Raw genomic sequence first — 12,184 nt, 5'->3', positions numbered from 1 at the left:
GCAAAACACACGTGAGGTTGTAAACAAACGAGTGGACGAGGGCGGCCATTGTCGTAGCTCAATGATATGACTGTCCGTTACTTTCCCTTGGCAGTGTTTGCCAATGTCCTGTGTTTGTGCCAAAGCTACACCCTGAGGAGCTCGGTGTCCTGGGTCGTCTCCTCCAACGATGTGGTGGAGGAGGCGGACCTATCGGATGAGGTCGCCCCGGCTTTGCTGGGGGACAGTGCGGGGCTCTGGAAGCAGGCTTATCCGTCCTCAAACGTCCTCGGAGACAGCGTGGAGAGCCCGGGAGAGCTAGTCAAGCCGGACAACGAGAATGTGGCGCAGATCTCCTCTCGCCTGTTTTCATATCGACTGGAGAAGGTGAAGAAGTCCGGCAACAGCAGTCCTCCTCCGCACCAAGAGACCGCCAGGACTGCTAGATACATAGCTCATTACAGTGACTGGGGACATCTGTCCACCATTTCAACTCAAGACAAGGTAACACACACTTGGGAGGCATGGTCCTCACTTAGTTTAATGTAGGTTTTCTCTGGACTGGGGCTTAATAATTACTGTGTGAATACAATCAAATGCTTTTCCGTATTTAAACTAGCCAAGCATCAAACATATTTTTATAATGAACTAAAGTGTGATTAGAGGCAGGGCCATAGCAAAGGTTTTTAAAATACTGAGGTCCAGTGGTCGAAAGCAACTATAAGTACATGTATTGTAGGTACAATTTTGAGATACTTGCGTATTTCCACTTTATGCAACTGTTTACTTATACTCCACTACATTTCAGAGGGAAATATTGTACATTTTACTCTCTGCACTCTTTGATTTTACTTACAAAACTGATCAATATATAAAATATGAGGCATTATTATAGATTCGAAGCCTTGCACGTGTTTTCAGATATGAGGCTGATTTGGTAGGGGTTATACAAAGTTATGCTTTATGCAAGGTCACTATGTACTAATACGAACGATAAAGTTGTAACTTGTCCCACAACTAAACAAAAAAGACTTGTACATGTAGCAGAGTATTTTTACACTGTATTTCTACTTTTACTTAAGTAAAGGATCTAAATACTTCTTCCACTACTCCTCATGTCATATGAGTCCATGTCACCCTATAGTGCACCCCATCTAAAATGTTTCTGAATTTTGAACATGTTATTGATTACAGAGTGTGTGTTAATATCAACAGATCAAAGGTCTCCCCTTTGGGAACATCTTCTCAGTCAGTGATGGACCGTTGGACAACAGCACTGGAGTCATCTATTTTTATGTGACTCCAATGGACAACACCATATCAGACCTGAAAAGTAACCCCTACGCTTCTCTCACATTCTCAGAGGCTGAGGGAGATTTCTGCAGGTAAGCCCTAACTTTTAATTTATACCTCTAAACTCATGGCCAGATTAATTTGCTAAAAGGTCCTGAGGCAAAAAAATCAACTACTGGGCCCCCACAACTGAAATAATCAAGGTATTGAAACTAACTAACTTAAAAAAGGGACCCTCTTCAGCACGGGCAATAAAGCAGGACCCACCTGAAAGACTTTATCATGTCAGCTGATTTTGTGCTTATTTTCAAACTTATCAATATAATTAGTACAAATCAGTTGACACAGCTTTTATGGCCCTTTGTTGCCAACTTTGCCTGGTTGATGATCCAACCTTGACTAAATTAAATGACTTCAAGTTACTTAGGCTCCGAAAAGCCAGAACCCCTATAGTATGTGTGTGTTACAATGGTAACATGGTATTCTGTGTCAAGGCAAATGGTGTATGATCCAGAAGATCCAAGATGTGCTCGACTCACACTAACAGGCAAGATGGTGGAGGTATCCCCAGAGGAGCTCATGTTTGCAAAGGAGGCAGTGTTTTCAAGGTAACTCAGATAATGGTAGATGTAGTGTATGAATACATGTTGGCTTCCTTCAACCCTGAAAAGGAGGGGAAACGACAACATTTGCCACATGTATCTTCATGTGTTGCTATTTTTTTTTGTAGACATCCTGTGATGGCAAAGTGGCCAGTGGGACACAAGTGGTTCTTCATGAAGTTGGAGTTGATCCAGGTCTGGCTGCAGGACTGGATCGGAGGCATATCACTCATTCCACTGGAGGACTACTTTAAAGCTACGCCTTTCTGAGAACGTCCCTTTTTCTGCATCATATCAGCCTCTACAGATACATCTGTATGTAGACAGCTGGTCTACGCCACGGATGTCACTCTGATAAGGGGCAAGAATGTCCGAAGCAGCAATGTGCAAAGAATATTTTTACATTTTCAAAGTTCTGTTGCTATTTTAATTTGTGAAAGTGATTATTCTTCACTTGTTCTCTTTTGCCCTGCAACTTGGCTTGTTACACAAAATCAGTTAATCTGTTTTCTGTGTTTGGTATGTGAATGTATTTAAAGCCAATAGGCTAAATTGAATGGTCACAGTCATCACATCTGACATAGAAAATTGTCATTTAATATATTCTTTATAAACATTGTCTATTTTATGAGTTTGCATTAAAACGTGTGCTGTTTGAAAAATAAATGAATGTTAGCACACACAATTATCGTGCATACTTTTTAAAGAAAATATGAATTTGTAGTGTTCAGTTAGCATTTAAACCTTCAAAGGGAAATGTTATATCAACACTTCTGAGCTCTGGTTTTTCATCTTGAGACAAAAATGACGATTAGGAGTCCAAGTTAAGTATGATTATTTGTTTAATCTAGTACCTGAAAATCATAGTATCTAAATATAATATAATCATAATATACCTAAAGTGAGATTGTTTTGTGAACTGCTGTTTCCAAGGTTAAAAATGAACTCTAATCCTAAATTAGCAATATGTGTTGATACAGTGTACATACAAATGAAGCAGCATAGCCTATCAATAGTGTTGTCTGACTCATAACTTGAAAATGTATTACAGCATAGTTCTGCTTTCATGCAAAGTACAAGCCAGTCACTTTATTATCACAGATAGGAAACTTGCTCTGCAGTCAGGAGCGCAAGATAAAAAAGAAAAGTACAAATATAACGAAAAGAAAACAATACAAAAACATAAAATACAAAAATGTTTCCTGTAAATACAATATAGAACACAATTCTACACAATACTACAGCCGCAATCTCTAAAAAAAATATCTATATCTAAATTACATGTGCAAATTTTGCCACTGGTGTTGAACATGCCTGGTGAAACAGATAATGCAAATTACATGAACGCGCTTAGAGGCCTGGACACTAGGTGGCGCGCTTTTTACTTGTAGAATGAAGATTCTCTGCTTACATTAACTTTCATTTGAGGTATTTCTACCTGCCGCCATGGAGATAAACCCCAATTTTTCTTTTGAATCGCCACTCAGGCACAGGAGATGGCGCTGCGGCTGCCATACATTTCAATGGATAAATGCTTCAGTGTTTCTTCAAGAAAATAGCCACCATTCTGATTTGCTCGACTCCAGCTATGATTGCGCCACAGGTTGTTTTATTTTGAAAAGTTTTCACCGGAAGACTCGTTTGTAGCCTACATACCAAACTATGTTTTTATACAGTCTGTTATGGCAAGCAGCTTTAACATTTAATAAAACCACATTCTCATCTGTAATTGGGTTAGGGTTAGGGTTAGATACATTTTAGATATCCATAATAGCATTTCTACTGGATAAAATTGTATTCTCTAGAATGGTAATTAAAGAACGCCACAACAAAATTTGTACTAGTAGAAATGTTATTTCAAGATATCTACAACTTTGATTGTACTGGTCAAAACTAAATAAAAGATGTCAAAAATAGTTTAAAAATTTGAATTGCCAGTTTAAACATTTAATAGCTAGACTGGATATTTATTGCAGATATCCATAATTCAACTCTTCCCAGTCAAAAAGAACAATTAGATATCAACAATGACATCTACAATTGTCATTTCAGATATCCACAACGGCATTCTTACTATTACAAATGACGTCACGTTTCCCATTCATGTGTATGGGGCTTTCAATTTCAGATTTCCACAACATCATTCTTCCTATCCAGAATGAACAGTGAACATATTGCAGACATCTGGAATGTTCATTCTGGATAGGAAGAATGATGTGGAAATCTGAAACTGAAAGCCCCATACACATGAATGGGAAACGTGACATCATTTGTACTAGTAAGAATGACGTTGTGGATATCAGAAATGACAATTGTAGATAGGAAGAATGTCATCGTGGATATGTGAATTGTTCTTTTTGACTAGGAAGAGTTGAATTGTTGATATACAATAAATATCCAGTCTAGCTATTAAATGTTAAAATGGCTTGCCAGCTGTGGAATATTGGCTGAGAAAACCTACTGTCGTTGCTGGGTAGTTATGAAAAGCTCAGTTAAAGTATAGTGTTTGACAGCACTTTGTAGACATTAATTATTTTAGGGCTTGTTAGCTACAGTGGACATGCAGCCTCAAAGCGGGATAATCTGACAAAACGCCAAAAAGAGTCGGTGCCTTCCTTTTTGTTTTGGTAATTTGCAGTCTGCAGCTAATCTTCGCTCTCTAATGATTAACTGATGTGAAACTTTATCAGTAGAGTGCTAATCGCACGATAGTCCTTAAATCTCCAACGGCTAAATAAGTTTTAATAGCCGTCATCCATCCATCAGTCTGTCAGAAGATATAAATCACTTCATCGCTGGCATAACTTTTAAAACTCACCGTTGCTCACTCGCACCAGTTGCCAAATATCGCGTGAATTCGCAGCTCATCCCGTGAACGTGCCGCTGTTCTTTCTGAATGAAGCCTTACCGTAACGACAAAATGCTATCACTAGAAGCCAGAAATTTTACGTCTTCCATGTCGGTAGTTATAACATTGACGTGAGGATCGCTTTAGCTAATCTGGATATCCTATTCAAGAAGGACGTTTCAGATGAATGGCAAACGTGACGTAATATGTGTAGATAGGAAGAATATAATTGTGGATAAATGAAATGTATTTTTGACTACGAATAATTAAATTACAGATATCTGCAATCATAGATAGCTTTTTATGTTAAAAACGGCGGACACTTAAACATTTTAAGGATTTAGTTTTGACTACCAAAATTTTTTTTTATTTTGAAATGGGCCTACAATTTCTAATGTTATTGTGGATATAATTACCATTTCGTCTGAAATGCTATTATGGTTATCTAAAATGTAATTACAGATAGGAGTGTGGTTCATTAGTAACACGCTGCTTTTTATTTTATTTATTTTTATCCATGCGCAATAGTGAAGCGGAATCAACGTGATTTGAGGCGTTGCCTTGTGAACACCGTCAGAGAGCGACCAGCCTATCCCAGGAGGATCAACCGTCACACACTCGAAATGCCTTCTACTTGCAACTTGTAGCTAACGACTGGCTGTAACATTTTACAATGGATTGTATCGGTAGCTAGCTTGTTTTATCTTAACCGACCATGTAAACCGTTTTATCACGAAAGGCAGTTGACTCGTGACTGACCGCCGTAGGACGGTAACTGTACAGGAGTAGCCAGTTACAGCCCTCCGAACAACGACAAGAATAGACGCACCGAACACTCATCTCCTAGCGCAGAAGTCCGTGCTCACAGTCTGGTTGACTAGAGCGTTTTTACGGTTTGACGCCCCCATATGCCGGCGCCAACAACCGTCTCAACACCCTGAAGGCAGAGAGAGAAGGCGGGAGGGAGGCAACGGTAGCTCCGGGGTCCCCGACACTCAGCCGAGAAGAGGCATCGCTGAAATGAGATGAGGCTCAGAAATGGAACTGTGGCCACTGCGATTATTTTCTTCACGTCTTTCCTCAGCCTGTCCTGGTACACAGCGTGGCAGAATGGCAAAGGTAGGTTAAAACATGTCTCTCAACGCGGTTACCACACACATTTGATATAAGCTTACGGTGTAACGTTAATTGGCGTTTAGAAGAAGCGACAATTGTAAGGCCTCGTTAACAAACTGGTAGATATTAAGCTGGCGTGGGTTCAGCAGCATGTCGTAGGACAGCAGGTGTTGCCGTTCACCTCGGACCTCATCCGGTTTCATTCCAGTAGATTTGCTTCCTTACAATGTCGTGGTTCAATGTACATTACACACGAGCTACCTATGGATAACGGTCCTCTCTAAACTCGTTCATGGGCAAGTATTTCTATTCCCACTGTTGTATGCGTTTTCACACTTTGAGAGCATGGCAGATGATGTAGTCATTCCCCATCTCTCACAGCTCATTGCTCATCTCCAGACTGTTCTGTTTCCATCCAACCTCAAGGGATTAGGGTTAGGGATCATTTAGTATATCGGTGCCAGTTTATAGCACCAGGCAACACAGTTTGCAACGCTTCTTCATAATTACACCATTCAATGCTATTTCACTTCCTGGAGAAACATGAAGGCCTTTTATCATATAGGCTAAGGCTTATTACACAAGTGTGTCTGTGTTTCAGTACAAGGGCCAAGTGCTTACTTGCCCAGGATAACCCAATACATGTGGGAGGGTTATGGGCCTTAGCGTATGACTTGTTATCAGCAGAGGGTAAATAATTGCAGCCTTTAGATAAATTCCAAGTCAAGGCTTCATGTTGTGATTGCTGTGGAGCTTATCAGCTTGATGAAATATTTTCTTTTAAATGGAGTCCAGTGAGTCCCACTACTAGAGAATGCTGGGACTGGTGCATGGCTTGATGTGAAAGTGTGTCTGCTAAGCAAAGATCAAGTGACAATGCCCTCTGTTCTGTGTGTCCACCTGTTGATACAGTCCAGTATAGTTAGTCAGAACATGAATGTTTAAAGCGCCCATATTATGCTCATTTTCAGGTTCATAATTGTATTTTAAGGTTGTACCAGAATAGGTTTACATGGTTTAATTTTCAAAAAACACCTTATTTTTGTTGTACTGCACAGCTCTCTCTCACTACTGCAGATCCTCTTTTCACCTGGTCTCTGTTTTAGCTACAGAGTGAGACCTCTTTTCTTCTTCTTCTGTACTATCTTTGATTGCACTCGCACATGCGCACATGTGCAGTAGCTCAGATGTAGATCATGTCAGCTAGCTAGCTCCATAGACAGTAAAAGAAAGGCTGTTTCTCCAACTTCGGTCAGTTACAAGGCAGGATTAGCTGGGAGACTTCTAAATGAGGGCGCACATGTAAGTAGTTCTTTTGTAGATTATGGTGAACTTGTGTGTGTTGTAGCAGTGCTTTGCTATTGAGAACGAGGTAGCATGCTAGCGTTAGCACAAGCGTTAGCATGCTAACAGTTGCGGTTAGCCAGCTCGTTTCGGCTTGTGACGTCACAAGCCGTGCCGATTTTGAACAGCTCACCCAGAGACTGAAGGCAGGACACATTCAGAAACTGTATCTCACTCAAAACAGCATGGATGGATTTTTTTCAAAGTTTGTATGCGTGTTTTTTTCATAATATGGGCACTTTAAAACATGCAGAATGCAGAGAAATACTTTGGATCTACTGATCATTAAAAAGAAAAATGCGAGAGAATGTGTGCACTTGACCTTAAATTATATCAGGATTAAGAATATGTTTTTGTCCTAATATCCTAAACAACTTACATTTTCAAGGAAGGTCAATAGGCCATTTTTACAGCAGACATTACTTGTCATAGTGGGACATTTACAGGTGTCACTATAACATTAAATAAGGCTCTGATGTATTCAAGTGTCCCAGTAAGCCACGGCAGTGTGACAGTGAGCCAGCATTCACAATACTAGGACCCTGAAACTAAAGCAAAAAATGTATTTCACCCATCATCAATTGTATTATTTGCTTTAGTGCTTTTCCTACTGTGACAAGTCAAAATGTCTTTGGTGAAAAAGGCCTATCAGCAAAGTAACACTAGAGCTGCTATTTAAAAGCAAATGTGCTGGCCTGTATGGTGGCAGAGACAGCTCAACACACTGCAACTTAAGAAAACATAAGCAAATAGACAAAACACAAACAAAAACTGGAGTTGTCCCAGACCCAGACAGTATTGGATCGAACTCACTATCGTATCAACAGATACCCAATATTAAAAAGCAAAAGTTAATCGGGACATAAAAAAACCCTCTTCATTTGCTTGCATGCTGCCTATGTGTTACTTGTCAATTAAACAACACGTTTTCCTATTTGAACACATACAGTATGTGCAGCATAAAATATCCAAAACTAGCTATTTGTAAAAGGGAAACTATAGTAGGCATAGTTACAATATCTCCAAACTAAAAGTTTTTATTTTTTGAAAAATTATCAATGTATGGTTGATACATCCGTCATTTTTAGTGTGGTGTAGTGTTACAGCGTTTCTATATTTTCTTGTATTGTCTGTATATGCAGCAAGTTTCTTATACGTGTTGATGAATTGGAGAACATGCATTTTAATTTGATTGTGTTTTGCTTATTTGCAATTGCAGAATGTCTTTCCTAAATGCAGCCTATGTGTTGTCAGACATTTTCTTCATTTGTTTGTGGTTTGTTTTCTTTAGCTGCAGTGCACTGAGCAACATATTGAAAACCGCAAACTTATTTGTTTATTCAGAGGTTCATTACAGTTTGGACTACAAAATATGTCAAATGTTCATGTTCTGGGGATAAACAGGGTGTGTGAGCAGTAATGAAGATCTCTTTTTGGCCTTTTAGTGAAAGCTAGAGTAGTGATTTATACCATAAACTCTGGGAAGCATTAGTTTTTGTAAGGCCACTGACACAAATAGCTCTCATTGTTTGCTGAAAAGTTGCATTATTTGTACACAACACTGGGCTGTTTTATTTCTTTATGTGACAAAGATCAAATGTAACGCTAACTAAGTATCCTAGCTTCTTTCAAAGGTCCGAAATAAAATGCGATATTGTCAACTTTGAGATTGCCTGGACCTAAATATTTATTAGTCTATCTTTATCTTATATTTCAGTATTAACCCCAGGGTACGTACAACATTCATTGACTCTACCTTGTATTGCACTGGCTCCTCGACTCTCTGTGCTTGTATTGTTTACTCTCTTAACATGAGCTGTTTGAATACAGCTTTTTTTTTTTATATACATATAAGGCTCTTTTATGTGCCATATCTTTTCTCCCTGTGGTTATAGATGGCTTATTCTCTTGCTGCTGCCCAGTGTGGGTTTGGAAAATTTCAAAACCTGTTCCAGTAGTTGCAAAACAAGTTTACATTTAGGCTCTTGACTGTGTTGTATGATTCAGTCATTGCAGTTTATAAGATTGTTGTTTGGGAGACTATTGGGGTGGAGAGGTAATCTTGGGCAACATTTTTATTTACATTTTTTTTGCCTAACTCTCTGCTTCAGACAGCATTGTGTTGGTCACTTGACTGCTGTGAGTGAGAGCCGTGCCAGTCAGCTGTCCAAACACTCCATGTTAAATGACTCTCCAGAATGTGTACTTCTGTCAGAGTCCGCCTCGACTCCCAGTGAGAGACTGCTATCTGGTATCTCCCTGGTTATATCTCAAATAGCCCTTAACTATATTGTTGTTAATACCGGATAGATATGAACAATAATGTAGTGTATTGGGTTAGAGATGAGGGTGGGACAAAGAGTTTATGTAGCAATATAGTGTGATAATTCTTTTGCGATATGTTGGGACAAACAAGCATGATAAAGAGTATACAGTGTACAAGAACTGCTTCCTGATAATAAAGTACACTGCTGGTGACACAGCAAACATGCATTGGCTATAGTTTATCAACCTAATGTGAAGATAATGGTGCTACTGTATACTACCATTATGCCACTACAAGTTGCTTTAAACATTATTTTCCCTCTTTAAATGTACTTTCTTTCTCCATCAGGCATATTTAGAGTCACTCAATTTAACAGAAGGGAAGACATTTGGTTGGATACTGAATTGGTGGCACTAATCTTGAAACTGTGGTGATTGTATTTGTCTTGTGTGCCGGGTTGAAGATGTGTGTGTGTGTGTGTGTGTGTGGGGGAAGCATTTTTATTTTATTTTTTTAAAGATGTTTTGTGTGTGGCATTTTTAGGCCTTTATTGTTGATACAACAGCTTAGACTTGAAAGGGGAGAGAGAAGGGGAATGAGATGCAGCAAAGGGCTGCAGGTCTGAACCTAACCCGCAGCTGCTGCATCGAGGACTCGATCGGATCGAGTCTTTGCATATGGGCGCATGCTCTAACAGGTGAGCTACCCAGGCGCCAACTTTTATGAAATTCATATATTATGTCATGGATGTTTGCAACAAGGCGGTAATTCTAGTTTATTTGTTTATTTGACAGGGACAGTGCAGAGCTTCTTAACTTTATCAGAGTTAGCTATAAGATACATCTGTAGTCCCTGGGCAGGAAACAGAATAACATCTCTGTTAAGAAAATTAACACTGTAGTATGAAAACACAATTAACACGAGTGATATGCTTGTTTGTATTTTCATATCACTATAGTTGTGAGTGTATTATTGCTTTCTCTGTGATTTTCTGCCCTGGTTTCAGGTGGCTCTAAGATTCAGCAGCTGTTTCAACAGATTTGCTGAGATTTTCTGGGAGTTTTTTTTGCAAATATGACTTCCTCCTTTCCTTCCTTGAAACCATGCATGCATTCCCCTTCCTCTGTGTTTTAAAGGCATGGCTTTCTTCAATCATCACATCATTCCTAACACAATGGGCCAAAAATAGCACAAGTAATTGCAGTGGCGAGGGCAAATGAGCCAGCAGATAAGGAAGGTGTTAGGCCAGATACATGGTTTATTTGTGTGTGTGTGTGTGTGTGTGTGTGTGGGGGGGGGGGTGGGTGGGGTGGTGTGTACTGTGAAGTAGGACAGTCTGCCAGACAACTCCTAAGTGGCCTGGAAGGAGGAAGAGAGTAGAAAGGCCAAATCTTAAAAGAGAGCGGATGAGAAGCCTGAGGTGGGCTGTATGATGGAGAGAATGGATGAGAGTGCTAACAAGGCAGTGAGACTGTGGGATAAGTTATTTTTCTGTAGTTTTAACCTGCATCATTTTTAATTTTTTTTATACATTCATGTAATGATACACGTCTGTGTTTGGCACCAGTGATACTCAGCAGTTTTATTTCAGACCGCAGCAGAGAGCTCCGTGCTTGGGCTTCAGAATGCTCGAGGAAATGTACGTTAGCTTGCGTGGACGCTACCGCGCGACTTGATCAATAAAAGTTAACTTAACTAGGGATGTCACGATACAAAAAATCTAGTATTCGGTACCGATACCAACAAAAGTACACGATACTCGATACTAAAGTCGATACCATGGTGTGTGTAAAAAATAAAATGATAATAATAATACTTTACATTACATTAAACATTAATTCCTTTATTTAAATATTGGGGGGGCGGGCAGGGTCATGTCACTCTTCTTTCAGTGTTTTCTTTTTGTTTCAACTTTCTGTTATGGTGTGGAGTGGAGGGGGCAAGAAGAGCGTGATTTACAAAAACGAAAACGTCAGTCTTCTGGACCCCACAGCCCGTTGCTTTGAAGCCTGGCATCACCACACAGCCAGCGTACGGTACCGTCTTTCATGAGTTCACCCGGGACTAACAGTAACAGTAGTTACGTCTGTTTCTCTCTGCTGTTGTCGTTTTTCACAAAGAACCGGGCTGGTTAAAGTTAATGTTATAGAGGTCCGTTAAAACAAGCGCTATCAGAGCACACGTTAGGTTGTGATAGACAACAGCAGAGAGAAATAGACTAACTTGCTGTTTGTGAGTTCCAGGTGAAGTCATGAAAGCTGCCGCCGTAGATGTACGGTAAAGCCAGAAGCTGAATGCGGTCAAGCCGTACAGGGAGATGAGCGGCTATTCACTGTTTTTCCGTGCTGGTCAGTGTTCTTCTTCAGCATTTAGCGGCAGTCTAGAACATTTTTAACATTAGGCATATATACTGTCCCCGTCAGGTCCGGAAGGATTGCATCCCCCGGTACCTGGGAAAATGAGTACTGGCACGTTTCAGAATTTTGGTACCGAAGTATCGGTTCTCGTGACATCCCTAAACTTAAGCCACTGAAAAGCTATTTGACTTAGAAACAGCAACACTTTTAGAAGTAGTTAAACTAATAACGCTACCGCCCAACACTGCTTGCAATACAAGTAGTATTTAGTGCCGTGACGCTGTCGCCACAGGTTGCTAATGTCAGCTACTTTTTAATTTGCCAGAAGGTGACATAAGTGCCAATTGCCGGTTCAACCGGCTAGCATGAATTCAAACCA

General features: G+C 39.9%; 2 protein-coding genes across 2 annotated transcripts in view; both read left to right on the top strand.

Annotated features, from left to right (window-relative positions):
* Window positions 1-2,559, top strand: creg2 (cellular repressor of E1A-stimulated genes 2). Its single transcript, XM_078262195.1, has 4 exons — window positions 1-483; window positions 1,195-1,364; window positions 1,767-1,880; window positions 2,003-2,559. The coding sequence occupies exons 1-4, from the start codon at window positions 67-69 to the stop codon at window positions 2,142-2,144; spliced, it is 843 nt and encodes a 280-aa protein (XP_078118321.1). The 5' UTR covers window positions 1-66; the 3' UTR covers window positions 2,145-2,559.
* A 2,755-nt stretch (window positions 2,560-5,314) lies between these two features.
* mgat4a (alpha-1,3-mannosyl-glycoprotein 4-beta-N-acetylglucosaminyltransferase A) overlaps window positions 5,315-12,184 on the top strand; it is a 37,397-nt gene continuing 30,527 nt past the window's right edge. Inside the window, exon 1 of the mRNA XM_078262194.1 lies at window positions 5,315-5,841. Coding sequence (XP_078118320.1) covers window positions 5,748-5,841 — 94 coding nt within the window. The 5' untranslated portion in view covers window positions 5,315-5,747. The remainder of the gene's footprint in view (window positions 5,842-12,184) is intronic.

The sequence above is a fragment of the Sander vitreus genome, chromosome 11, assembly GCF_031162955.1.
Source record: "Sander vitreus isolate 19-12246 chromosome 11, sanVit1, whole genome shotgun sequence".
Lineage (NCBI taxonomy): Eukaryota > Metazoa > Chordata > Actinopteri > Perciformes > Percidae > Sander > Sander vitreus.
Note: the sequence above shows the minus strand (reverse complement) of the source record. Positions and strands in the feature narration are given on the sequence as shown.

Coding starts and splice junctions, on each gene's coding strand:
- creg2 (XM_078262195.1), top strand. CDS start 67: ATGACTGTCCGTTACTTTCCCTTGGCAGTGTTTGCCAATGTCCTGTGT. Junction 1,365..1,766: donor GCTGAGGGAGATTTCTGCAG/GTAAGCCCTAAC, acceptor TTCTGTGTCAAG/GCAAATGGTGTATGATCCAG. Junction 1,881..2,002: donor AAGGAGGCAGTGTTTTCAAG/GTAACTCAGATA, acceptor TTTTTTTTGTAG/ACATCCTGTGATGGCAAAGT.